This window comes from Lepus europaeus, chromosome 2 (assembly GCF_033115175.1).
Source record: "Lepus europaeus isolate LE1 chromosome 2, mLepTim1.pri, whole genome shotgun sequence".
NCBI lineage: Eukaryota > Metazoa > Chordata > Mammalia > Lagomorpha > Leporidae > Lepus > Lepus europaeus.
The window spans coordinates 95,311,656-95,336,829 of record NC_084828.1 but is presented as its reverse complement, the minus strand read 5'-3'; the positions used below and the strand labels follow the sequence as shown (position 1 = coordinate 95,336,829).

General features: G+C 53.5%; 1 protein-coding gene across 2 annotated transcripts in view; it reads left to right on the top strand.

The window, feature by feature from the left end:
* IGF2BP2 (insulin like growth factor 2 mRNA binding protein 2) overlaps positions 1–23,357 on the top strand; it is a 176,690-nt gene extending 153,333 nt beyond the window's left edge. The window contains exons 10-16 of one of the 2 annotated variants that reach the window (XM_062210991.1): positions 1,583–1,711; positions 12,538–12,606; positions 13,295–13,411; positions 16,811–16,885; positions 18,537–18,668; positions 20,002–20,115; positions 21,470–23,357. In XM_062210991.1, coding sequence (XP_062066975.1) covers positions 1,583–1,711; positions 12,538–12,606; positions 13,295–13,411; positions 16,811–16,885; positions 18,537–18,668; positions 20,002–20,115; positions 21,470–21,562 — 729 coding nt within the window. In that variant the 3' untranslated portion in view covers positions 21,563–23,357. The remainder of the gene's footprint in view (positions 1–1,582; positions 1,712–12,537; positions 12,607–13,294; positions 13,412–16,810; positions 16,886–18,536; positions 18,669–20,001; positions 20,116–21,469) is intronic. The other variant, XM_062211002.1, reaches the window with a different exon arrangement.
* The last annotated feature ends 1,817 nt before the right edge of the window (positions 23,358–25,174 follow it).

Genomic DNA, 25,174 nt, shown 5'->3' with positions numbered 1-25,174 from the left:
TCCCCCTTAATTGGATGTATTTGTCTGTGAAAGTGTCATGTGAAGGTCTCATCTTCCTGTGGGCTCTGTCGTCTTATGGTTACCTTCTCTCTCTGGACATCTGGAAAAGCTACAAAGGGTCTGTATGCTCCAAACATCTTTGGCTGAACCGATCGATCGCTTAGATGCACTTGGGTCTGGAACAAAATCATGTGCTGGGGAATAAGTAACAAAATTGCTGCATTTTCTGTATCAAATGAGGCTAAGGTTCTCGAAGAAGGCAACTTACTGGGTGACCGTAGTCATAGATGAGAAAACAGAAGGTGTTAGAAAGCTGGTTCACGGCCGGCGCCGCGGCTCACTAGGCTAATCCTCCGCCTTGCAGCGCTGGCACACAGGGTTCTAGTCCCGGTCGGGGCACTGGATTCTGTCCCAGTTGCCCCTCTTCCAGGCCAGCTCTCAGCTGTGGCTGGGGAGTGCAGTGGAGGATGGCCCAAGTGCTTGGGCCCTGCATCCTCATGGGAGACCAGGAGAAGCACCTGGCTCCTGCCATCGGATCAGCACGGTGCGCCGGCCACAGCACACCGGCCCCAGTGGCCATTGGAGGGTGAACCAACGGCAAAAGGAAGACCTTTCTCTCTGTCTCTTCTCTCACTGTCCACTCTGCCTGTCAAAAAAAAAAAGAAAGAAAGAAAGAAAAAGAAAAGAAAGAAAGCTGGTTCACGTTCAGGAGGAAAGTGGAGTACGGGCTGGGATGGGTGCAGTGAAAACTCACCTCCAGCCTCTGTGAGCTTCTCCATGCTTAAATGTCAAATCCGCAAACGAGATGAGCGTGAGGCTGGGGTGGTGAGCTGTCTGGAACCTGGGTAGTACATAAGTATGGGGTCTGATCTTTCCGTGGTTGGAGTTAAGAAACTGTTAATCTGTTTAAAATGTAGTCATTCAACAAATATTTATCGAGTACTTACTGCATACCAGGCACTGAGAACACAACCCTGAGTAGGACAGACTTTGTCTGCAAGGCATTGTGGTCTAAAAGGGAACGCAGAAACTAACAGGTGATTCAAATGCTGTGTGATGAGCATTTGTTTTAAGGAAACAAAGGCCTGTTTGGGGATCACAGACAGAACATTTGAGTGGGACCTTTGGGGAGAGGGAAAACTTCCTATTGTGCAGGCACACCTGAGCCCAGGTGAAATCCACGGGGTGAGTAGGCTTAGCCAGGAACGCATGGAGAGAGGCACTTCCTTGCAAGGGAGATGGTGTGTGCAGGGCCCAGAGATGCGAGAGAGTGTGGGGTGTTCAGGGAGGGTTGGGCAGGGTGGGGACAGGGGGTGAGCAGGCGAGCAGCTGGCAGGATGGCCGGGGTGCTCAGGAAGAGCCCTGTTTGCCCTGGTAGGATGTGTAGCAGCAGAAAAGCCTTGAAGGAACGCCGCGGTCACGTTGAGGTTGGCGCCCCACCCTCCTCCTGGACGCAGGGTGGAGAGGAGGCCCCTGGGGCCAATGGAGCTGATTAGGAGACACTGGTAGCATCCACGCAAGAGCGGGAGGCTGACCCAGGCAAGCTGGGCCTCTCATTATTTTTCTCCATTTCTGTTCCCAGCAACAAGCCAATCTGATCCCGGGGTTGAACCTCAGCGCACTTGGCATCTTTTCAACGGGACTGTCCATGCTGCCTCCACCAGCAGGGCCCCGCGGAGCTCCCCCCACTGCCCCATACCACCCCTTCGCTGTAAGTAGCTCAGATCTGGAGGTGTGCCTGTGCTCTGGGCACCTTCAGGCAGCTGCGTTGCTCTGTGCTGAACCAAAGCTAAAGCTTTTGTTCGGATGCTGTGCTTATTAGGAGCACTTACAGGCTGCAGCCAACACTTCTTGGGACTTCCTTCTAATGGGCAGGGTGATGCTAAGCCATCCTGTAACCGTGTGCTCTTAAGCAGTGTGAAGGTGCTTCACAAAGGCCGTGGAAAAGTGGAATTAAAAGATAAGCTTATTTAGGTGCAAAAAAATTTTAAAGTCTGTGTGTAGTTTCTTCCATAAATATGCATTTTCTACAAACTTTTTGAAGACCCCCTCATATATGTCCTATCTTGGAAAGAAAGAAACTACTAGCAAATTCATTAAGTAGAGGCCCATTTGCTATATAAAAAGGATTTGTTAGCTCAAGTAAGAATGTCTTTAATATCTATTAAAATAATAGAGTACCTGGATGATTCCTGAGTGTATATATACACAGTCCCTACCCATGCCCACAATTCAGATGCATCCCATTTTATTGTTATCTGTGCTGCCGAAGCAAGCACGTATCCTATTTATTAATAAAATGGTTCTTAAAAGGAGATGCTAGACACTGTTTGCGTCTAAACACTTAGCATGATGCCTGGTATTTAGTAGGTTCTCTATAAGTATTTATTGTTTGAATCAATTCACAACAGAACAGAGACGGAAGCTACGTTTTGGGAGTTTTCTGCTTGTTGCTCTTATTCACAAGCATCATTACCAAATTGGGATTCAGGATACTTGACAGGGTTGTTTTTTTCCCCATTCCTAATTCTTCTCTGTACATATTGCTTATTCTTTTTTTAAGTAAGCTTTCTTTCTTCAAATGTTCGTTCTGTGTAAATGGGAACAATCAGGTGGGTAAACATTACCTTAGCAGCTACTTTGTAGGCATTGCCCTGTGTGAATTCCCAGTAGGTTTTTGAGAGTCGGGAAGAACCCACTGTGCTGTTCTGCCAACAAAATACAGAACTGAGCTGGCGCCCACATCCTCAGTCACATGCATGTGCACGTTCTGCCGTCTTGCTCACGCACAGCGCTTCTGAGTCACTTCCGAATTGCTCCATACCATCTATCTCCTCTTGGGCTGAAAGACGAGACCTGCGTGTGTATGTGGTAGGGGGACTGAAGATGTGGTAGGAGGGGCCATGGCAACTGTTCAGCCACGCGGCTGCTCCGTGAGAGGTGCACATGCCCGTTCCTTTGCTGCAAGCTTGAGACCGGCCCAGCATGGTACCGCTCAGTGGCACTGAGGCACAGCTCGTTTCCTGGGAGAGGGGCTCTGCGAAGAATGACCTCGGAAGTGAGGCCACTCTCACCGCCTGGCAGCATGAAGGGGGAGAAGAGCATAATAAATTAGACCACTTCTCAAATTGATAATCTAAGATAAGGGTCAGCACACTATAGCCCAAAGGGTAACTCTAACCCACCATTTAATTTTGTGAATAAAGTCTTACTGGGAAACAGCCATGGCTATTTCTTGACATATTGTCTATTTCTGTTTTCCTACTGCCATGCAGAGTTAAATACAGGCAGCAGAGACTGTACGACTTGCAGAGCCTAAAATATTTTATTGTCGATTCCTGGAGAGGAGTTTTTATGTGATAACTGAATTTTCTCTAGACCAGAAAATGGATTTTACCACTCAGAAACTTCCTTCCATCTGAGATTTCTACTAAAACAATAGAGCAATCATTTTATTATTATATACTTTCTTTTCTTTATAAAACAGATTCAAGTGACATTTCTATTTTAATGAAAGCATGTGGTTCTTGATTCTGTGGATCAAGATGAGATTCTGATCCAGAGCACACAGTTGCCTCGATTTGCAAGACACGAGGGCTGCAGAAGTATGAGGCTGGGGGCGGGCAGGCGCCCTCACCACCCCCTGTGCCTGACCTAGGACAGGTGCCGCACATGGGGAGTCTGCACTGAAGCTTGTGGGCTTCTGCAGGGAGCCCCAGAGGCACTGAAATACTTACACTTTGGCCGGCGCCGTGGCTTAACAGGCTAATCCTCCGCCTTGTGGCGCCGGCACACCGGGTTCTAGTCCCGGTTGGGGCGCCGGATTCTATCCCGGTTGCCCCTCTTCCAGGCCAGCTCTCTGCTATGGCCCAGGAAGGCAGTGGAGGATGGCCCAAGTGCTTGGGCCCTGCACCCGCATGGGAGACCAGGAGAAGCACCTGGCTCCTGGCTTCGGATCAGCGAGATGCACCGGCTGCAGCGGCCATTGGAGGGTGAACCAACGGCAAAAAGGAAGACCTTTCTCTCTGTCTTTCTCTCACTATCCACTCCTCCTGTCAAAAAAAAGAAAAAGAAAGAAAAGAAAAGAAATACGTACACTTCTCTCTCATAGGCATTCAGATTTCAAGAGAGTAGAAAATTTTGGTATTGTACTTTTTAAAAATGATTTATTTATTTATTTGTTCATTCATTCATTTGAAACAGAGAGGGAGACAGATACCTTCCATCTGCTAGTCCACTCCCCAGATAGCCATAGCAGCCAGCACTGGGCCAGGCAAAAGTCAGGAGCCAGGAGCTTATCCCAGTCTCCCAAGTGGGTGGCAGGGCCCCAAACACTTGGGCCATCTTCCCCTGCTTTTCCCAGGCCATTAGCTGGGAGCTGGATTAAAAGTGGGGGTGGGGCATCCAGGACATGAACTAGTGCTCAGAAGTAGTGCCAGCATTGCACGTGGCAGCTTTACCCGCTACACCATACCACCAGCCCCTTGGGTTGCTTTCATACTACACAAAGCTCTCCTACTTTTGCTGTTAGGATCCGAAAGTTAGGAAGTGTTTGCACCTCCTTGTAGCTGGCTTGGCTGTATATTGGTTGGTCTCCAGCTCTGGAATTCTTAATGCACATATGTGTATGACAACAGCATCATTTTCTAATGGCTTTCTGGTTATAAAAGTAATACATGGGGGCCGGTGCCGTGACTCACTTGGTTAATCCTCCGCCTGTGGCGCCGGCATCTCATATGGGCACCAGGTTCTAGTCCAGGTTGCTCCTCTTCTAGTCCAACTCTCTGCTGTGGCCCAGGAGTGCAGTGGAGGATGGCCCAAGTCCTTGGGCCCTGCATCCGCATGGGAGACCAGGAAGAAGCATCTGGCTCCTGGTTTCAGATCGGCGCAGTGCCGGCCAAAGCAGCTATTTGGGGAGTGAACCAACGAAGGAAGAACTTTCTCTCTGTCTCTCTCTCTCATTGTCTATTACTCTACCTGTCAAATAAATTTTTTTAAAAAGTAATACATGTATAGTATTTGTGAGGCAAATAACACCAAAATACAGAAAGCGCAAGTTGCTTTTTTTTTTTTTAATCTAAACCAGTGTTCCTGTGTAGATGCGTGTATGTATTATTTACATATGCCAGGTTTTTCACCCTGTAATGAATGCCCTTGTGTATATGTTTGGGCTCTCTTATCCAATTGTTTCACAGAATAAATGCCTAGAAATCTAAGTGTATTTCAAAATGTCTATGGAAACTGAAATTAAAAGAGAAGGCTGTTCGGGCAGGTGTAGTGGTGCAGCAGGATAAGCTACCCCTTGGGACACCGTATCGGATTTCAGAGTGCCTGGTGGAGTCCTGCCTCCGCCTGCCCTCATCGTCCTGCCAATGTGCACTCTGGGAGGCAGCAGAGGATGGCCAGGCGTTTGGGCCCTGCCACCCACATGGGAGTCCCAGATGGAGTTCCAGGCTCCTGGCTTCAGCCTGGCCCAGCCCTGGTTGTTGTAGGCATCTGAGGGATAACCAGCAGATGGAAGATTTCTCTCCTCTCTCTCTCTGAGCCTTTCGAATAATAAAGTAAAAATTAATTTCAAAAGATAGATTTGGCCGGCGCCGTGGCTTAACAGGCTAATCCTCCGCCTTGCGGCGCCGGCACACCGGGTTCTAGTCCCGGTTGGGGCGCCGGATTCTATCCCGGTTGCCCCTCTTCCAGTCTAGCTCTCTACTGTGGCCTGGGAAGGCAGTGGAGGATGGCCCAAGTGCTTGGGCCCTGCACCCCATGGGAGACCAGGAGGAGCACCTGCCTCCTGGCTTCGGATCAGCACAATGCGCTGGCCACAGCGGCCATTGGAGGGTGAACCAACGGCAAAAAAGAAGACCTTTCTCTCTGTCTCTCTCTCTCACTATCCACTCTGTCAAAAAAAAAAAAAAAAAAAAAAAAAAGATTTTAGTGCAGAACATATTTGAAATCTATGCATGACTTTTTCATAATACATATCTTCCATGAGCCTTTTGAAGACCTCTCCTCATGTATGTTGATTTCAGAATTTTCCACAGCAAACTAAACTTGTGTTTTAATTCCATTGTTAATGAACATTTGAAGTAGCCTGGTAGAATTGCTGAGCTGAAGCGCATACGTCTTACCTGCTGATGTGCACAGGGTGTCCTTTCCATTCCCTCCAAGAGTGTGTGACAGGACCAAGTTCAATTTCCCACATGCTCACTACCTATTGGATTATTCCTTGCAGTCCGATATTTGAAAATACACATTTTTTGGTTATTATGCAAGTAAACCACGTTGGATGTATTGGCCATTTTGCTCCTCTTTGCTGTGCTGTGCTGTGCTGTGCTGTGCTGTGCTGTGCTGTGCTGTGCTGTGTCCCCCAGGGTCCACGTGTTGGGCTGGTGGAAAGCCGCTGGGCCCGGGGGCTGCCTTCTCACGAATGCACTGATGCCGCCTCACAGGAGCGGATGAGGCCTTGGGGAACTGGACTAGTTCTCGCAGCAGTGGGTCGTGGTCGGTGACCTGGCACCTCCCCTGCGTCCCTCTGGCCAGAGCCCTCGCACCTCCAGGGCTGTGGGCCAGGGAAACCTACCTCAGACAGCTGTCTCTGTACTGGCCGCCAGCAGTCTGTCGAGAATCAGTATGGCTTAGGTTCAAGAGCCAGAGTGTCTGCGTTTGAATGTCTGCACCAGCATTCGCTAGCTTTTATCCTGGGGCCAGCAACTTTACCTCTGTGTGTGTCTTCGCGTCCCCAGCTCGACAGCAGGAGTAGTAATAGCCCCTACATCACGGGTACTGGTGAGGGTTCTTTAAGAAGTAAAACTTGCACATAGTAACTGCTGTGTGACTCTTAACCGCCTTTGTCACTTTTGTCATCTTTTTCTCAATGATATGTAGCAGCTAATCCTTTATGAAGGCTGTTAAACACTTCTCGTGTTGTAAACATTTCCCACCAGTCTGTCACTTGTCTTTGCTTCATTTGTGGTATCTGTGGAACAAATGGACTGTTGTGTGAAATGTACCGTTTTCTCCAGCCTTCCTCCTTTTATCCAATTTTCACCCGACTCGCACTCCCTAGAAGTGAAGCACTGTTATGTTTACACATTTCTAAACGTATTTATAAAATCACATTATCCAGAAATACAAGTGAGATCATACTATACACAATGAATTACAAGCTTTTTTGTTTTTGTTTTTGTTTCCTTATTCTGGGGATCTTTCCATAACTAGGCTTAATTTTCCTTAATGACTACATAATATTCCATGAATAAATATTGCATAAATCTACCATAATTTTCCTAAACGACGTGCCCTTTTTAGATACTTGTGGCCGGCGCCATGGCTCACTAGGCTTATCCTCTGCCTGCGGCGCCGGCACACCAGGTTCTAGTCCTGGTCGGGGCACCAGATTCTGTCCCGGTTGCTCCTCTTCCAGTCCAGCTCTCTGCTGTGGCCCGGGAGTGCAGTGGAGGATGGCCCAAGTGCTTGGGTCCTGCACCTGCATGGGAGACCAGGAGGAGCACCTGGCTCCTGGCTTCGGATCGGCGCAGCGCGACAGCCACAACGCGCCGGCTGTAGGGGCCATTTGGGGGGTGAACCAACGGAAAAAGGAAGACCTTTCTCTGTCTCTCTCTCTCTCTCTCTCTCATTGTCTAACTCTGGCTGTCAAAAAAAAATAGATACTTGTGTTGATTCCAGGTTTTCGTTATTACAGTGTTAAAATGAATATCCTTTCGCAGCAGTCTTTGCAAAAGTGAATGTATATATATTTATATGTGCATACACACATATATATGTATATTAGCAGCAGCCAGAATTATTATGTCCAAAGACTGGAATTATTACATCAAAAAGTATACACATTTTAAATATTCACAGATTTCCCTCCAACAGACTTCACATAGAAATGTTCAGAATTAAGGTACTTAAATTAGTGATGTTTCTCTCTGAGTTTCTGGCCTTTTTTGAATTTTTAAAATTTATTTATTTAAAAGGCAGAGTTACAGAGAGCCAGAGGCAGAGAGAGATCCTCCATCCGTTGGTTCACTCCCCAAATGGCCACAGTGGCCAGAGCTGGACCAATCAGGAGCCAGGAGCTTCTTCTGGGTCTCCCATGTGGGTGCAGGGTCCCAAGAACTTGAGCCATCTTCTTCTTTCCCAGGCTATAGCAGAGAGCTAGATCAGAAGTGGAGCAGCTGGGACTAGAACCGACACCCATATGGGATGCTGGCTTTACAGGCAGGAGCTTTACCCACTATGCCATAGCACTGGCCCTGAGTTTCTGGCCTTTTGAATATCATACTAAGGGAAAAAGCTTTCTTCCATCCAAGATATTTTTAAAAGTCCTCCAGTGTTTTTTAATACTAATTTTTAGTTGTTGGTTTTTAGGGATTGCTTGTATATATAATACATAATTTTTGTTGTTTAAAGATTATCCCATTTATATGAAAGGCAGAGTTAAGGAGACGGAGGGAGAGACACAGGGAGAGAGCTTCCGTCTACTGGTTCACTCCCTAAGCAGCTGCAATGACCACAGCTGGGCCAGACCAAAGCCAGGAACCAGGAGTTTCTCCTGGGTCTCCCATATGAGTGCAGGGGCCTAAGCACTTGGGCCATCTTCCACCGTTCTCCTGAGTGCATTAGCAGAGAGCGGGATTGGAAGTGGACCAGTCAGGACTCGAAGCGGTGCCCATATGATACGCTAATTAATTTCCACTTTGCTTTCTTCCATCCACTTCTTCATTTTCTCCTGGAATTCCCACTCGACGGGGACTGGGTCTCGCTCTTCCGCCACTCTCCTTCATCTCTCGGTTCTGTGCAGGCTCCTCTCCCCGGGCACTGCTGAGCTCTCCAGCAGAGCCTGTTCTAGTCACAGATCCTCTGCCAGTGTCTGCGCAGCCGATCGAGTCTTTAATTCCCAAGATCCCCCAGTCCTCTGATTGCTTGTTTCTCATGCAGTGGACTCACGCTTTATCCAAGTGCTGTACACGTGAGTCTCACTAGGAGCTCGGACTGTGTCTGACTTCTCCCTCATTCCTGGATCAACTCACTGGCGGCGTTTGCTTGCCCCGCTTGGCCTGGCTGCTAAGTCTTTGTCGGTTGCTGATGAGTTTTAGTTGTCCGTCCATATACTTCAATAAACTCAGTGGATGGCTGGCGCCGCGGCTCACTAGGCTAAGCCTCCGCCTGCGGCGCCGGCACCCCGGGTTCTAGTCCCGGTTGGGGCGCCGGTTCTGTCCTGGTTGCTCCTCTTCCAGTCCAGCTCTCTGCTGTGGCCCAGGAAGGCAGTGGAGGATGGCCCAGGTGCTTGGGCCCTGCTCCCGCATGGGAGACTAGGAGGAGGCACCTGGCTCCTGGCTTCAGATCGGCACAGCGCCAGTCGTAGCAGCCATTTGAGGGATGAACCAATGGAAGGAAAACCTTTCTCTCTGTCTCTCTCTCACTGTCTAACTCTGCCTGTCAAAAAAACAAATAAATAAATAAACTCAGTGGAGAACTTGGAATCCTTGGAGGAGTTTTTTAATCCCACAGTCCCCAGGCCCGCCTGAGCTGGTGAATTCAGTATGGGATGCAGCTGGTGGATCCTGGGCCACAGGTGCATGTTGGGTCCCAGTTGTACCTCTTGCTGGCTTGCCAAGTTCTAGCTGCCAGTTTCTGGGGTTGTCCTGAGACAGCACAGAGGTACATAAGCAGCCGCCATGACAGGAGACCCTTGGGCAGGCTGGGGTAGCCCACTGCACCTTCTGAACCCTGGGGAAGCCACATCCCCAACACAGACCCCTTCCCTAGGCTGGGATCGCTCTGCCGTGACCTGGGGCTACTTAAATATTTGAACGTGATTGGGGCACCTGGCACTTTCCCAGCCTGATTCCTGATGCTTCAGGACATCCCTGCAGCGTGAATCCTGTGTTCTCCCGCGACCACGTGCACGCTGCAGTCCTCCCAGGAGACCGCAGGGCTCCCTGGCCTCCTGTGTCTCGGGTGCGCGCGCCGACTCTGACCCGGAGGGAGGCAGACAGCAGTCTCTGCAGTGGGGAGTCGGGAGTGAACCCATGGTGATGACAGCCCCTCCGTGCGTTTTGGTTGGCAGAGGGCCGGGGCCCTCACTGTAGCTCTCCCTGGGCCCTGCCCTGCTACAGTGCTTTGGAGGCCTCGAACGTAAAGCAGCTTCCCCGTCCTGAAGCAGCGGGACTCCTCCATCTAGGACGGTGCGGCCAGCCGCTGGAGGCCAGTGGGGTTCCCTGCTCGCCCTTCTGTCGCTCAGGGCCAGGGACCAAGGGTTGGGCGCCGGCAGCCTGCCTTCAGGTTGCTTTTTCTCATCGCTCTGAGAAGCACATGTGCAAGCCCCTTGCCTCGAGGCCGCAGGCTCCGCGTGGGCTTGGGGAAGATGCAGCCCGTGTGGGGCCCCGTGACCGGCCCTTTGATTCAGTGCTGTGTGTCACCGCCCAGGGCAGCCCTTGTGCTTGGGCTCAAATCCGCGTCCAAACCATGGCCCACGAGGCCCCATGTGACCTTGCGTTGCCAGTGTCCCCAGCGCGCTCTGCTGTTACTTGCGTTCACCGTGCTGGCCCCCCTCATTTTGCCAGGCAGCCCCTTTCCCAGCCCTGGACCCCCCGAGAGCCCCGCGTACCGCGTTCCCCGCCCCGTGTGTCAGACAGGGCTCCGTCTCTTCTGTGGGACTGCTCTCACCCCAGCAGGATGTAAGTTCTGTGCTGGCAGCCGCTGCTCCTGTCTGGAAACCGCGCCCCCAGCACCAGGAGCAGTGCCTCGCACACAGGAGGCGCGCACACCCTGCATGAATGAACTCTCACGGCAGCGCTGCGCGGTCCAGAGAGTACAGAGAGTATCGGAGTCCGTCTGTGGATGAGGCTCGGGAGAGTCCAGTAAACGCTTCCAGCTCGCGGAGCCACTGTTTCAGGCTCGGATCTTGTCCTCCAAAATGCTGCGCCCAGGGGCTCCGCTGGAGTGCTGAGTTCAGGCCTTTCCCTTTGCCGGCTTTACAGCTGTGGCTCGTGAATCAAAGGGAACGTGTCCTTTGCATCCCTCTATAGCTAATTAAAAGTCTCTCCCTAGGCCAAGTGCCAGGTCTAAATTTGATGCCATGTTCGTGTTGGAAGTGTTTGAACCCAGTGTAGGGGCTTGTCTGTTCTTGGTCTGTTTTTAAGGAAAACGAGAATCCTATTTCGAAAGGAGTTATTTCCACTAGGAGGACTGAGGGAACTCGCGCCAGGCGAGAGGAGGGCAGAAGTGCCCCTTCCCAGGGTAGTTTTGTCTGGGTGCAGCCCTGGACGGGGACCTGCCGGGAGGAGGGGCTGGAGCTGATGCAGCGCTCTCTAGCGAGCAAGATCCGCTTCCTCGCGCCCCCTCCTTCCCGCCAGGCCCGCGGTTGCCAAGACCGCTGGTCTCAGAGCTCCCTCTTGTGGGACTGCCATGTCACTGCAGCCTCTTCCCAAGTCAGAGCCGTCTTGCCCTGTCTGCTTTTGGTGTGCATCACAGCCTTCTGTTTCCAAGTTCAAAGGGGAACCGTTTGATGTTTTCCCAGTGTCATTTGCCTAATTGCAGTCTGGAGCCAAGTGCAGCTGAGACTCAGGCGGTGCAGGACAGGGAGGTCACTGTGAGATTAGCTCAGGAGCCCCCAGATGGAAACGAGGACCCCAGCTCCTGTCTCGCGCGCCTGGCAGCGTTGGGGCCACCTGTCTGTAGCGGCAGCTTGCGGAGACGGTTCCATATGCTCACAGCCGCGCACCCCCTTTCCTGTCTGGTGACGTCCTGTGTCCTAGGCCATCTGGAGAGCACAGTGAACGGGACTCCCGTCTGTCTGCTGACTTTGGTCAGGGTCCGGCCCCTGCGACTGTAGAAAATCAGGTGTGTGCCTGTCTCGCAGGACTTGCCAGGATTGGGTTTTCGAGTGGCTGTAACATCCACCACACGACCTGGTGCAACAGGGATTCGACCGTCTGCATTCTGGATTGGCTCACAGCGCCGCTGTCTCCTGTCCCTGCTCCGCCCTCCTCACGCCCACACGGGGCATATTTGCCGTTTCCGTCCCCTCTTCTTGATCTCCTTTTCAATTTCTCTGTTTTCCGTCTCTGCCCGAGCTGACTGGCGGGTCTTCCTGGCAGCACGGCCACCTGTTCTGAGCGACTCTTGGGTATCGTCCCCGCACCCTCTGGTCCGCTCAGTCCACGTCTCACGTTCTCCAGTACTGACAAGTCACTAGCCTTGGCTCCACTCCCGAGGGCAGGTTAAGGGCACGTGCAGGCGTGCATGTTCGCGTGTCTGCACACACCCACATTCACTCTCACAGCAAGTCCCTGGGAGGCCTAAAGCATAGCTCAGCGTCGAAGTGACAGACACATAGCCCACAGCCTAGAGAGCCCCTGTGGGCAGGTGGTGTCTCGCCAAGCATTGGCTGTTCTGGGGGGTGGGGGCGCGGCAGAGCTCTGGGCACTGGGGCAGAGTGCCTGTCACAGTGGGGCAACGGTGGCGTGAGCGTGGGAATGGCTGGGGGCGCCCACTCACTGCCTGATGGTTTCTCTCACATTGCAGACCCACTCGGGATACTTCTCCAGCCTGTACCCCCATCACCAGTTCGGCCCGTTCCCGCACCACCACTCCGTAAGTGCCCCTCTGTTCAGCCTCGCCCCTCTCCCCCCAGGGCCGACCCCACCTGCTCCTTCCCAGGGTGCCCTGGGAGTGACATAGCTCAGAGCTAAGCTCACCCCATGCTGGAGTGCACCTGTCACTTCCTCATGGGGGCTGTCCCAGAGAACAGGCCTGCTAACGGGTGGCAAGAAACTGGTGCAAATGAGCAGCCAGGAGGTCAGATTAGATGGTGTTGGGCCCGAGGACAGAGCTTCTGGAGATCTTTGAAATTGGGCCAGTGGGGTCGAGTCACTCCCGCAGACGGCTGTGGCCAGGACCGCCGGCCAGGATGGCCCAGGAGCACATGCCCTTCTCACGGCCGCCTTGTGCCTGTGCGAATGTTCTGGCTGCCTGGTGGGTGGAGCTTTGCCTCTGCCACATGCCGGAGGCCCTGTCCCCAGGCCCAGCACGGGGCTGTTTCCTGTTTGGATTCCTGGGTGAAGAAGCAGAAGTCCCCGTCAGATGTGCGTGTGGCAGACCTGCGAGCGAGGGTCCCGTGAGCTGCGACCCTCCAGGAGCGGTCTGCGCCTTGTCCCGGAGAACGGCCGGGCTCAGGGTCGCCCGAGGGCCGCCGCGGGGGCCACTCCCGCGGGACCTGGGGCAGGTGCTGAGTGGCTGCCGGAGGAGCCGGGCGAGTCATGCCTTCTGTCTTGTCTGCCAGTACCCAGAGCAGGAGATCGTGAACCTCTTCATCCCGACCCAGGCCGTGGGCGCCATCATCGGGAAGAAGGGCGCACACATCAAGCAGCTGGCCCGGTTCGCCGGGGCCTCCATCAAGGTAAGGAGCCGGGCCCGCAGGACTGCGCGGTGGCCCGCAGCCCTGTTCCCATCCTCTCCCCTCTTTCTTGTTTTCCTTTTCTGTTCAGCAAACAGCCGGATTAGAAAGAAATACTGGACCCGATCAGCCGCCCCAGTCCTCTGTGGGCTGTTGCTGGTTCCTCTTCCCAAGAAGCTAAAGCAGGGTTTCCCAGTAGCTGGCGCTCCGCAGGCGTCAGTGCGTCCTGTCCTTTCTCAGCCTCAAGCCCCCCCCCCCACACACACACACACAGTGAGGAAGGAACTTGAGTGCAGAGCTCTCTGGAAAGCGGTAGTGGAGTCCTAGACAATCAGAAGCTGGTGGCCTTGGTGCACAGCGGCCGCCCCCCTCCTGCCTCCCCGGCCGCCGTGTGGAGCATCCTCTGCCGAGCTGAGAGCAAGGATTATCCAGCTCTGGTCGTGCCCCAAGCCCCACTACCAGCTTGGACTCCCGGGCGCAAGGCGGAGCGTGTCCCCAGCCTCGCGAACCTCTCGGGAAACAGAGTTTGTGTTGTCCCAGGAGAGGCCGTGCTGCCGGGGACGGCCCGGGATTCCGCCGAGTGAAAAAGTGTGGCCTCTCCCCGGCCAGGACAGAAGGGGTAGCCGAGCGCACAGGCAGACACGAACCAAGTTCACGGTGCTAACCCCCTCCCTCAGGCCTCACAGGAGCCCTGCAGTGTGGGGCCTGGGAGGCGGGTGACGGAGATGCTATCGGTGCGGCCGGCCCTGAGGGACATCTAATGCCCACTGGTTCCCCTGAGAAAGGAGAGACCCAGAGCAGGGACATGGTCAGGACACGCAGGCGGCAGACCTGGCCCCGAGATGCAAACTCCGCTGTCGCCCAGGATTCTGAGCGCCTGCCCGGGCTGACGGCGCTGGTAACTCCTCATTTCACTGGCTCATCAGGCCGCAGCCTCACCCAGGTTCTGGATTCCTGGCCCAATGCCGGGGTCGCGGCAGCCAGGCCTTTAGGGTGACGCGGGGAGAGGGAGGGACCCCCGAGGCTCCACCTAGCGGCCTTCCCGGCCCTGTGCCCTGAGGCGGGGTGATGACTGTCACTCTGCTCAGGGTCTCTGTGAGTTTTCTGTTGAGCCGACCCTGCACTTCTGCAGGCACTGGGGGCCGGGGAGGAAAGCCAGTGAAGACAAATATTTGTGAAGGAAATTTCCCACTTTTTAAAGTCAAATCTAACTTCCCGCTTTAGAATCAGTGGGCGGGTGGAGTTGGAGGGCTGTGGCGCCAGCCAGTCCCGGCTGCTCCAGTTCTGACCTAGCTTCTCTGCCAGGGGCCTGGGAAATGGCACATGACGGCTCGTCATTGGGCCCCTGCCACCCACGTGGGAGACCTGGATAGAGACCTACGCTCTGGCTTTGGCCTGGCCCAGCCCCGGCTGTTGTGACAGTTTAGAGAGTGAACCAGTGAATGGAATATAGATCTCTCTTTCCCTGCCTTGAAAAATCAACGTGGCAGTCTGGTTTTGTTTTTGCTGGAATCCCTGTATCTCACAGGTCTCTGAAAGCATTTTTCTCTGAAGTAAGATGGACAGTCTCAGCAAACCCAGAGACCCCAGCGGCTGCTTTGCCAGCCCGCAGGGCCACTGAGGGCCACACTCGGGCTGCTGGGCACAGCGCGTGTCACGCTCATCTGAGCAGCCGCGCTCGAGGGTGGGTGAGCAGAGATCCGGGAGGGGCGTCAGTTACAGACGAGAGCGAGCCCCTGCCCGCCCTTCAGCAGGGCACCCGGTCAGCAGGCTTCTGAGTCCCTCCCCAGATTCAGCCGTGTGACCCCAGTGCCAGCCGGGGACACAGACCCCTGACCCGTCCTGAGCACCTGCTATCCCTGTGATGTTGGCACTCCTCTCCCCTCCCTGGGTGCCACCGGGTTCATAGATAAAATGGGGTCCCCCGCCAGCTTCTGCGGAGCACCATTCTCCATTCTCTGACTTCTGGGCACTTGAGCAGTGAGCTTCTTTGAGAATCTGAACAAGACAGGCGTGAGCCAGTGGGACGTGCACAGTGACAGTGGAATGCTGCCTCTCAGCCCTTCGCGGTTTGCCTGGTGGGAAGAGCTGGGAGCACCGTGGCCGTGACCACATCTGGTGCTGGAGGCGGGGGTCCTGCCAGCAGCCTCCAGGGCCAGGTCATGTGTGCCTGCTAGAGAGTCTCAGGCCCCTGGACACACAGGTTCGTGTTTTTCAGCTGAGGCTACACCAAGCAAACTGACTGCATGGGGGAGGGCAGGCCCCGGAGGATCTTGGCCGTTGGCTCTCTGTGCCTCACAGTCGTCCTCAGGCCACAGAGGAGTCAAGGCCAAAGAATCCTGTGAAGATCCACGAAGGGCTCCTTCTAGAGCAGGGTGGAGCACGTGCGGAGGGAGAGGGGTTTCCGGAGGAGCCCAGGACTGAGCCCCGGTGCCCCAGAGGCGGCGCGGGCGTGAATGCAATGCCAGCGGTGAATGCCGGGTCTCCTGCAGCCTGCGGCTCAGCAATGGCCACGTCCCTGAGCCCCTGCTCGGTGCTGCCTTAGGAACACCGTGTGACCCTGTCGTTGACCAAGTTTCCTTTTTTTGCACCTGTGGGCTAACGTCCCTCTTGGCTCCTCCTTGTCGTGCTAGATGCCCGGTGCACTTTTAACTTATTTTATGTTTACTTTTAAAGCTGCTTGAAAGGTTGGGGAGTGTAAGTCAGGAGATGCTGAGGAAGAATGGAAGATCTCCTCAAAAACAAATGCTGCTGGGCACGTTGTTCAGAGAACTCAGATCACAGGAAGTGAGCCAGGAGAGTTGCCTGTCCCAGCCTCCACGTGCCATAGTCGGGGGCATGGAGGGGTTGGCAGAGCTAGGATCACAGCACAGATGTCCCTGCTGCACTGGGACTGTTGTGCTTATGATTCACTTGCCATGGACGGGGTGGTCCTGGCTATATGTGTTCCATCCCAAATGTCACTTGTGGCTGACGGCCTGTGTGAGCTGAGGGTGAGAACCCTGGTGACCATGCCTCAAGTGAGATCCCGTTTTAATGCCTCTACAGACTGGCCCTTCCTTCCCTCTGGGCGCTGGGTGGGTTGGCAGAGTGAAGACCCCCCCCCCCCGACTTCATGAACTTGGCCCAGCTGAGAGGCGGCCAGTCACTGTGGTGCTCAGAGCAGGGCCAGCCCTGGCGACTGCTGAGCTGCTGCCTAGTCTCCCTGGGTGGCCAAAGACCCAGAGTTGATAGTGAGCATTATGAGCTTGACCTCCTACAAGCCAGGCTGTAGGCAGCTTGGTGTTGGGCAAAGCCCCATCCTTTCCTGCGGGTATGTGTGCCCTCCACGCATCCACGTAGACCACAGAGGGAGACTTGGGGAGTAGCAGCATCAGCATTTCTTCTTTCCTGTGACTGCAGATTGCCCCAGCAGAAGGCCCGGATGTCAGCGAAAGGATGGTCATCATCACTGGACCACCCGAAGCCCAGTTCAAGGTCAGTCCTGCAGGCTCTGGCACGGTCTGCTCAGAGGCGGCCTGCGCCCCTTCCTTCTGCTCACTGGTCTCACTCACTCGTCCCCTCAGCTCAGAACCTCCCTTTCCCTTCCCTGCCGTGGGGACGCAGCCTCTGGCCGTGCCCAGTTCAGGCGGCAGCTCCTCCGGCCTCTCTGATCCTTTCGCCAGTCTCAGGACGGAGGTGGCCAACTCCTGTAGTCACTGCTGCCGGGCTCCAGGGCATCGCCATGGTGTTGAGACCGTGTGGTTTGTTGGAAGATCTTCAGTAAAGGCCATTGTTTTGTGCTTGCCTCGTTTTTCTCCCCAAGGAAAATTTTAACTTGAGTTTTCTAAGAAAAGTCAGAGAGGGGAGGGGGGTGTTGTGGTGCAGTGGGCTAGGCTGCTGCCTGGGGCACTCACATCATGGGAGTGAGCCTGAGACAGTCCTGCACCCACTTCCCACCCAGCCTCCTGCCAGTGCGTACCTCGGGAGGAAGCAGATGATGGGTCAAGTTCCTGGGTCCCTGCCATCCATGTGTGAGATCTGGATGGAGTTCGTGGCTTCAGCCTGGCTCACCCTTGGCTGTTGTGGGCACCAGTGGGTGGAAGATGTCCAGAAGGCATGTCAGGACAGAGTAGATCAGCGTTTGCTAGGGAGCAGGGAAGGGGGGAGGCACTGGAAATAATGGCTAACAGGTACCAGGTTTTTGTCTTGGGGAGGTGACCAAATAATACTGTAGTGGATGGGTAATACCACATTTTGTTTACCCATCCGTAAGTGGAAGGGTTATTGTTCTTGACTGGTTCCACATGTATTAAAAGTACAATCCTTGTCATTAAAAGTATTTAAAATTTAACAGCGAAAACAAAATTAACACATGTGGAACAATATTATTTGGCTTTAAGAATGACACTGGTGCGTGCGCCAGCCTGGTGCACCGAGAAGACACACTGAGCGAAGAGACAGACACAGACGGCCATGAGTGACGAGTGTGGTGATCCCATGGACAGGCCATGTCCAAAACAGGCAGACCAGCGCAGGCAAAGGAGATCTGTGGGCGCCGGGGAATAGGGAAGGGAGGGATTGGAATAACAGGTGCCACATTTTTGTCTTGGGGGTGGCATAGAAATTCGCCGGCTAGATGGTGATGATAGCTGCACCACACAGTGGCCACGATGCGTACACTTTAAAATGATCAACTGTGGACTGTGTGAGTCACCTCGGTTGTTTCAAGTTTAAACAAAAAAGCAATCCCCCTTGACTGTCCTGCCCTTGAAGTCACCATCAAATAGCAAGAGGAGGTTCGTCAAATCCCATCACTGTCCCCTCACCTCCCTACTTCAACAACCAGAGCTCTGGACCTGGATGATGGGGGAAGTTAAGAATTCCCTGGGCAAATTCAGTTAACACCACATTTCTAGGCGCAGGAGATGATGCGAATAGGATTAGTCCCGCCCCTTGCCAGCTGCACCTGACAGCGGCAGTGCCTCCAGGGCTGTGAGCCTGAGGCCGGCGTGCAGCTGCCTGTGTGTGGCCCTGGTGAGTTCGGGTAGGAGCTGCCCACTGCCAGGGCCCCTCAGCTGCCTTAGCAGTGCTGGCAAAGCAGCTTGGCCGGGAGCTCAGAGTCACCAGCCCTGTCCTGCTTTTCCAGGCCCAGGGGCGGATCTTTGGGAAGCTGAAAGAAGAAAATTTCTTTAACCCCAAAGAAGAGGTGAAGCTGGAGGCCCACATCCGGGTGCCCTCTTCTACAGCTGGCCGGGTGATTGGCAAAGGTGGCAAAACCGTAAGTGTGTGCGTGTCCTCACCTGCATCCGGTTCCCTACGACTTGGGCTGGCTTTGTCTCCAGACGCAGGGTCAGGGTCTTCGGTTGACAGAGCAAGGCGCACTTGACTTCTGAGCTCTTTGAGGCAGGAGGAGGCCAAGGACCAAAGTGTGGTCAGCGTCGCTGCAGAACCCGGGACCCCAAATCCACTGTGCTGAGCCCAGCACCAAAAGCACCAGGTCCTTGTGCCAGTAACCCTCATCTCGGCTCCAGGCAGGTGAATGAAGGTCTCTACTCCCTGAAGACAGGGAAGCTGTCTTCTGCCTCCTCTATACCCACACCTGAGACAGTAAAGGAGGCAGGGCCCCACATGCTCTGAGGCCTGCAGGCCCGCTGTCCTGCACTCTCTGCCGAATCTTCACACTCCTGACAGAAGCCTCCAGGGCCCTGCCTCAGACTCCTCCCCCAGAGAGTCTTCCTTCTGGTAGTTCCGAAAGCCCTCCATCTGCAGTAGGGCTGGCTTCGCACTAGGGTGGTAGCTGAGAGGAAAAACCCGTCTTAAAGCATCATCTGCTTTCAGCATGGCGTTGGCCTCCTGCAAAGTGCCGGAGCGTTCAGCTCGGAAGCCTGTAGGATGGTGCATGCCGTGCGCACTTGGTGGGACTTAGGGAGGCTTGGGAATGTGTTGATTATGTGTAGGGTTTGCTATTTTTGTAAAGTTCTTTACATAAAACTTTTACATGGGATTCAAAGCCATTAGCTTTAAGCAAAAGAACAAGAGTCACATGGAATGCAGCCAGAACACACACGCCGAGCTTCAGGCAGTGTTGGAGCACAAAGCCCACGAGGAGTTGCGTCCTGAGCACCTGGATGTCCTCTGTGGCTATCTGGGCACTCACTGCATTCCCCCAGAGACCGCCTCCTGCCAGGGACCAGATCTTGCTGGGCAGCAGTCCCAGGGAGGCCAGAGGCGGCGGCGCAGGGCGCAGGAAAGGGGCTGGGATGGAAGCCAGCGGCAGGGAGAGAGGGTGAGGGTCCAGGGAGCAGCATCAGAATGACTCAGTGGCAGGAGTGCAAGTGAAGAGCAGGGTGATCAGAAAGCACAGTTTACCCTGGCGTCAGACAGGAGGAGACGTGGGCTCACGCTCAGTACCCAGGAACAACAGCTTTCTCACCCAGGGCACTGTGGGCATGTGTGCAGCTGCACTGATCGAGCCCAGAATTAGAGAATGCAGCCAGAGGCTGACCCATGGAGCCAGGGCTGGACTCCCTCTCCCTGTCCTTGAACCTGCCAAGGCGCAGACCCACATGGTCCCACGCGGCTGGAGCCCACTGCCTTTTCTCCCTTCACAGGTGAATGAACTGCAGAACTTAACCAGCGCAGAAGTCATCGTGCCTCGTGACCAAACACCAGATGAAAATGAGGAAGTGATCGTCAGAATTATCGGGCATTTCTTTGCCAGCCAGGTACCTGAGCCGAGGGCCCTACCTCTCCTGCCAGTCTCTTCACAATTTCTCTGTTGGTGGGCTGTCAGGTGGCCACAGGTCCTTAACACTCCTCCCACGCCCCACCCCCAACCCCTCAATGGAACCTTTCCAGGGTTGTCCCTGGCTCTTCGGGGACTGCCCATGGGGCAGGAGACAGATGCCACACTGCTCCCTGCGCAGCTCCCCAGTGCGCCAGGAGAGCGAGGAAGAGCTCAGACTGTTAGGCCCCCGACATGTTCAAGAGTGAGTTCTCGGCGCTGCGGCTCACTGGGCTAATCCTCCGCCTGCGGCGCCGGCACACCAGGTTCTAGTCCCGGTCGGGGTGCCGGTTCTGTCCCGATTGCTCCTCTTCCAGTCCGGCTCTCTGCTGTGGCCCGGGAGGGCAGTGGAGGATGGCCCAAGTCCTTGGGCCCTGCACCTACATGGGAGACCAGGAGGAAGCACCTGGCTCCTGGCTTCGGATCAGCCCAGCACACCGGCCAAGCAGCCATTTGGGGGGTGAACCAGTGGAAGGAAGACCTTTCTCTCTGTCTCTCTCTCTTACTATCTAACTCTGCCTGTCAAAAAAAAAAAAAAAAAAAAGTGAGTTCTCAGCTTCCCTCCCATCTCTTCCTAGGCCCCAGTCGCAGCCTTTCTCAGTGAGGGGCCGCGTATCGGGCAGGGCCACCCTCTGGGATCTCAGCCCGGAGGCTGAAGCCGAGTCCCAGAACCTCACTGTGCTTGATAAGCGTTCGTTGAAGAGGGCCCTGTTTTCTGGTTCCTCTCTCCTGCCCCCCGCGTGCTGCTCCATACGCCCTGTCAGAACACACTGCTTCTCTTTCCTACCTTGGCCTCGTTCTCTTTGTTGCTTTTGCTGGTGGGGTTTTGGGAGCTCAGTCTGGCCTCGTCTGACAGCCGTGGAGTCAGAGGGCACCTGCTCTGCCCCGCTCCCCATGCCGAGCGCCCTGGCGAGGCGCCAGCTCTGCCTCTCAGCAGCGTGGGCGTGCTGGGGGGTGAGGGTCAGATCGGGGTTCGCGTGTGGGCCCTCTGCTCAGGGTAGCGTTTCTCCCTCTCCCCAGCATCCCTCGCTGTTCTTGCTGCTCTAGGAAAAGTGGGCAGAGCTGACCTGTGAGGTGGGGAGGGGACGTTGTCTGACCCCTGCTGCTGCTTCCTGGCCTGCCTAGCAATGAACTGAAGGCTGCTGGGGGTGAGGGGGGACCACCAGCAGCCCTGGGGTGGGACGGGGGTGGGGGGAGATGACCCTCCCCCAAGTCGCAGAGCCTCCCCAACTGCTTGTCCTTAGAACTGGGTTCCTTTTTTCCCCCGTCCCCTCCCCTTCTCTCCCTTGCTGCAGACCGCACAGCGCAAGATCAGGGAAATTGTACAACAGGTGAAGCAGCAGGAGCAGAAATATCCTCAGGGAGTCGCCTCACAGCGCAGCAAGTGAGGCTCCCACAGGCACCAGCAAAACAACGGATGAATGTAGCCCTTCCAACACCTGACAGAATGAGACCAAACCCAGCCAGCCAGATCGGGAGCAAACCAAAGACCATCCTGAGGAATGAGAAGTCTGCGGAGGCGGCCAGGGGCTCTGCAGAGGCCCTGAGGCTCCTAGGGGCTGCGGAGGGGCAGAGAAAGGCCAGCGGGTTCCCACAGAACCCCTAGCCTGGCCCCGCCTGCCAGCGCCTGCCCCCAGGGCCTCTGCAGGCTTCCCGCCATCCACCTCGCCATCCACTTGGATCTCTCCGAAACTCCCACGACGCTATCCCTTTTAGTTGAACTAACATAGGTGAACGTGTTCAAAGCAAAGCAAAATTGACACCCTTTTCTTTTTGGGGGACAAACGTCTCTGTACATGTCTGTACATATTAGAAGGGGAAAGATGTTAAGATATGTGGCCTGTGGGTTACACAGGGTGCCTGCAGCGTTAATATATTTTAGAAATAATATATCAAATAACTCAACTAACTCCCATTTTTAATCAATTATTAATGTTTTTCTTTTTAAAGAGAAAGCAGGCTTTTCTAGACTTTAAAGAACAAAGTCTTTCTTTGGGAGGTCTAATGGGGTAGAAAGGAACTTGGAGGCCGCCCACACACAGTTCACCCAGAGAGCAGTCTCGTGGGACACTCCCAGCAGTCCTGGATCACCTGTGTGTGTCAACAGAAGGGATACCGTCACTTGAAGAGGAAGCTGTCTCTCTTCATCCCTGTCTAGCTCACACACCCATTTCTCTTTGCTTCACAGGTTTTAAACTGGTTTTTTGCATACTGCTATATAATTCTCTGTCTCTCTCTGTTTATCTCCCTCTCCCCTCCGCCCTCCCCTCTTCTCCATCCCCATCCCCATTCTTTTGAATGCCCTCCCCCCTCTGTCTCAGTTCCCTGTACCTATGCACCCCCCAGGCAAAGCAGTGCTCTGAGTATCACATCACACAAAAGGAACAAAGCGAAACACACAAACCAGCCTCAACTTACACTTGGTCACTCAAAAGAACAAGAGTCAATGGTACTTGTCCTAGCATTTGGAAGAGGAAAACAGGAACCCACCAAACCAACCAACCAACCAACCAACCAATCAAAGAAATTTTCCACAAAGAAAGAAATGTATTTTTGTCTTTTTACATTTTGGTGTATAAGCCATCGATATTCAGCAAAATGATTTCTTTCTTTTAAAAAAATATGGAGGAAAATAGCAATTTACATAAGGTTGTTGGCCCAGGGCGTTAAATTTACAGATTTTTTTAAACTAGAAAAACACACACAAAAAAAAGCTACCTCAGGTGTTTTTTACCTCAGCACCTTGCTCTTGTGTTTCCCTTAGAGATTTTGTAAAACTGATAGTTGGAGCATTTTTTTATTTTTTTAATAAAAATGAGTTGGAAAAAAATAAGATACAACTGCCAGCCTGGAGAAGGTGACAGTCCAAGTGTGCAACAGCTGTTCTGAATTGTCTTCCGCTAGCCAAGAACCTATATGGCCTTCTTTTGGACAAACCTTGAAAATGTTTATTTAAAAAAAATGACTAAGAAAAACAGAGAGAGAAAATATTTGAGATGTCCTGAATTTCAATAGGGTACGCGCCATTAGGGCTTTTTGCGCTAAAGGATGAACATGACTGGTTTATGTGAACAAGCCATCATACCACCAGACTGCAATGCCAGTTTCCTCTACTGCAAACAGTGTTCTGTGACAAAAAAAGAAAAAAAAAAGGAAAAAAAAAAAAAAGAAATATATCCAGCTAACAAGATCTTGGTGTCTGGTCTCTTCTTTTACTAAGCATTGCCTTATCCCAAGGCATCAGCCGAATCCCAAATCAGAGGGGTGTGGGGAGCCTGGGACTGTGTGTACAAGCAGGCTGTGAGCATTGGGAAGGTCTCAGGGAGAAACCCGCTAGATTGGTGGTTTCCAGTGTGGTCCTGGACCCCCAGCATCAGTATCACGTGGGAACTTGGTAGAAATGCAGATTCTCAGGGTAGCGAAAATTCTGGGGCTGAGGGCATGCATGTGTTTCAGCAAGCCCTCCAGGTGAACCTGTGTGCACAAAGGTTGAGACCTCCAGAACTAGTGTCAAGCCAGGAAGAGACAGAAGACAACTTCAGAAAGTTCTTGGAAACCTAGAATTAGTTTATTTGGCTGCAGAATTGTTTTTAAGAAGCTATTTTCATAATACGTATTTTCCATGAACTTTTTGGAGTTCTCTCCTGTTTTGCCCTCCAAAGGAAGCTACGTTTTCAGTATCCCAGGAGAGTAGAGGGCAGTGTCGGCCTTAGACTGGAAGGGCAGGTGCTGTCCTTGCACTCCCATGAATGCGCAGTGAAATGGCTGGCCAAGAAGATCCTGCTCCCTTTATAAAGTTTATTCATAGATCTGGGGGGGCTACTGGAGATGGTGCTGAAGCCCAGGCAGTCTTGAGAATCAAGAGCTAATATTTGGAAGAGGTGCTCAGTTAGCTTTTGGGGGTGACCTTTCATTCAAGGAGGCTTCAAGAATTCATGACACACTTGGGCCCTGCTCCCTTGGGCATTCAGAGGGCAGCAGGAACACGAGCTCCCCCTCCATGGGAATCACCCTGTCCGCCCTACCATGTGAACAGCCCCGCGTGGCAGGGCTCTGCTGAGGTCCTGAGTGCCTCACGTGTGCTCAGACCATCACAGACGTGGCATGAACCTTCAGCTCTAAGTCCCAGACTTGGCCTGCCTTGACAAGACCACCTGACCTCACAGGTCCTACCTGTGCATGACTGTACACTGAAACAGAAGAATGGCTGTTAGACGGAGACCAAGCTCAACCACAAGGTTTTATTCATTAGCCTACACTATTCAGAAAACCCCGCCCTGTTCCTTGGATTGCACTCTTGAAAATCTGACTTAGGAGCAGGGCATTTGGCCTAACGGTGAAGATACCTTACTCCCATACCAGAGTTTTGCTTCAATACCTGGCTCCAGCTCCTGGCTCCAGCTGCCTGTGAATGCAGACCCTGGGAGGCAGTGGATGATGCCTCAGGTAGTGGGGTCCCTGCTGCACACGTGAGATACTCAGATTAAATTCCTGGCTCCTGGTTTTGGACCCCAACCTAGGGCTGTTTCAGGCATTTGGAGGGTGAACAGTAGATGGAAACCCACCCACCCACCCCGCTAATTCTGTCACCACGGTGGTCTTTCAGTGTGCTAACATCTCACCAGATGTGATCAGGCCTGAAGAGCCCCCTGTTTGGTTTCCCCCTAGCTCTGCCCCCTGCCATCCTCATGTTCTCAACCATGGAACTCTGGAAAGGAAGCATGAGACGGGCTGATAGCAGGTCAGAAAAGATGGTTCTGACATAAAAAAGAGAATTTCAAAACACGAGAAGCAGAATTGGCAGAAGTTTGGAGGGTTTTCAGCCAAGAACTAGAGGAAATGATTAGCCTTTGGGAGAGGACATCTTGCAGGGACAGGAGGCAAGGGTGGGAGAAGACACGGGACTTGTAAGGGCAACAGGGAAAACCAATAACCTTGCATCAACTGGGATGTGAATCAGCACTGGGAAGACGGAGGAAGGCCATGGACTTGAAGAGTAA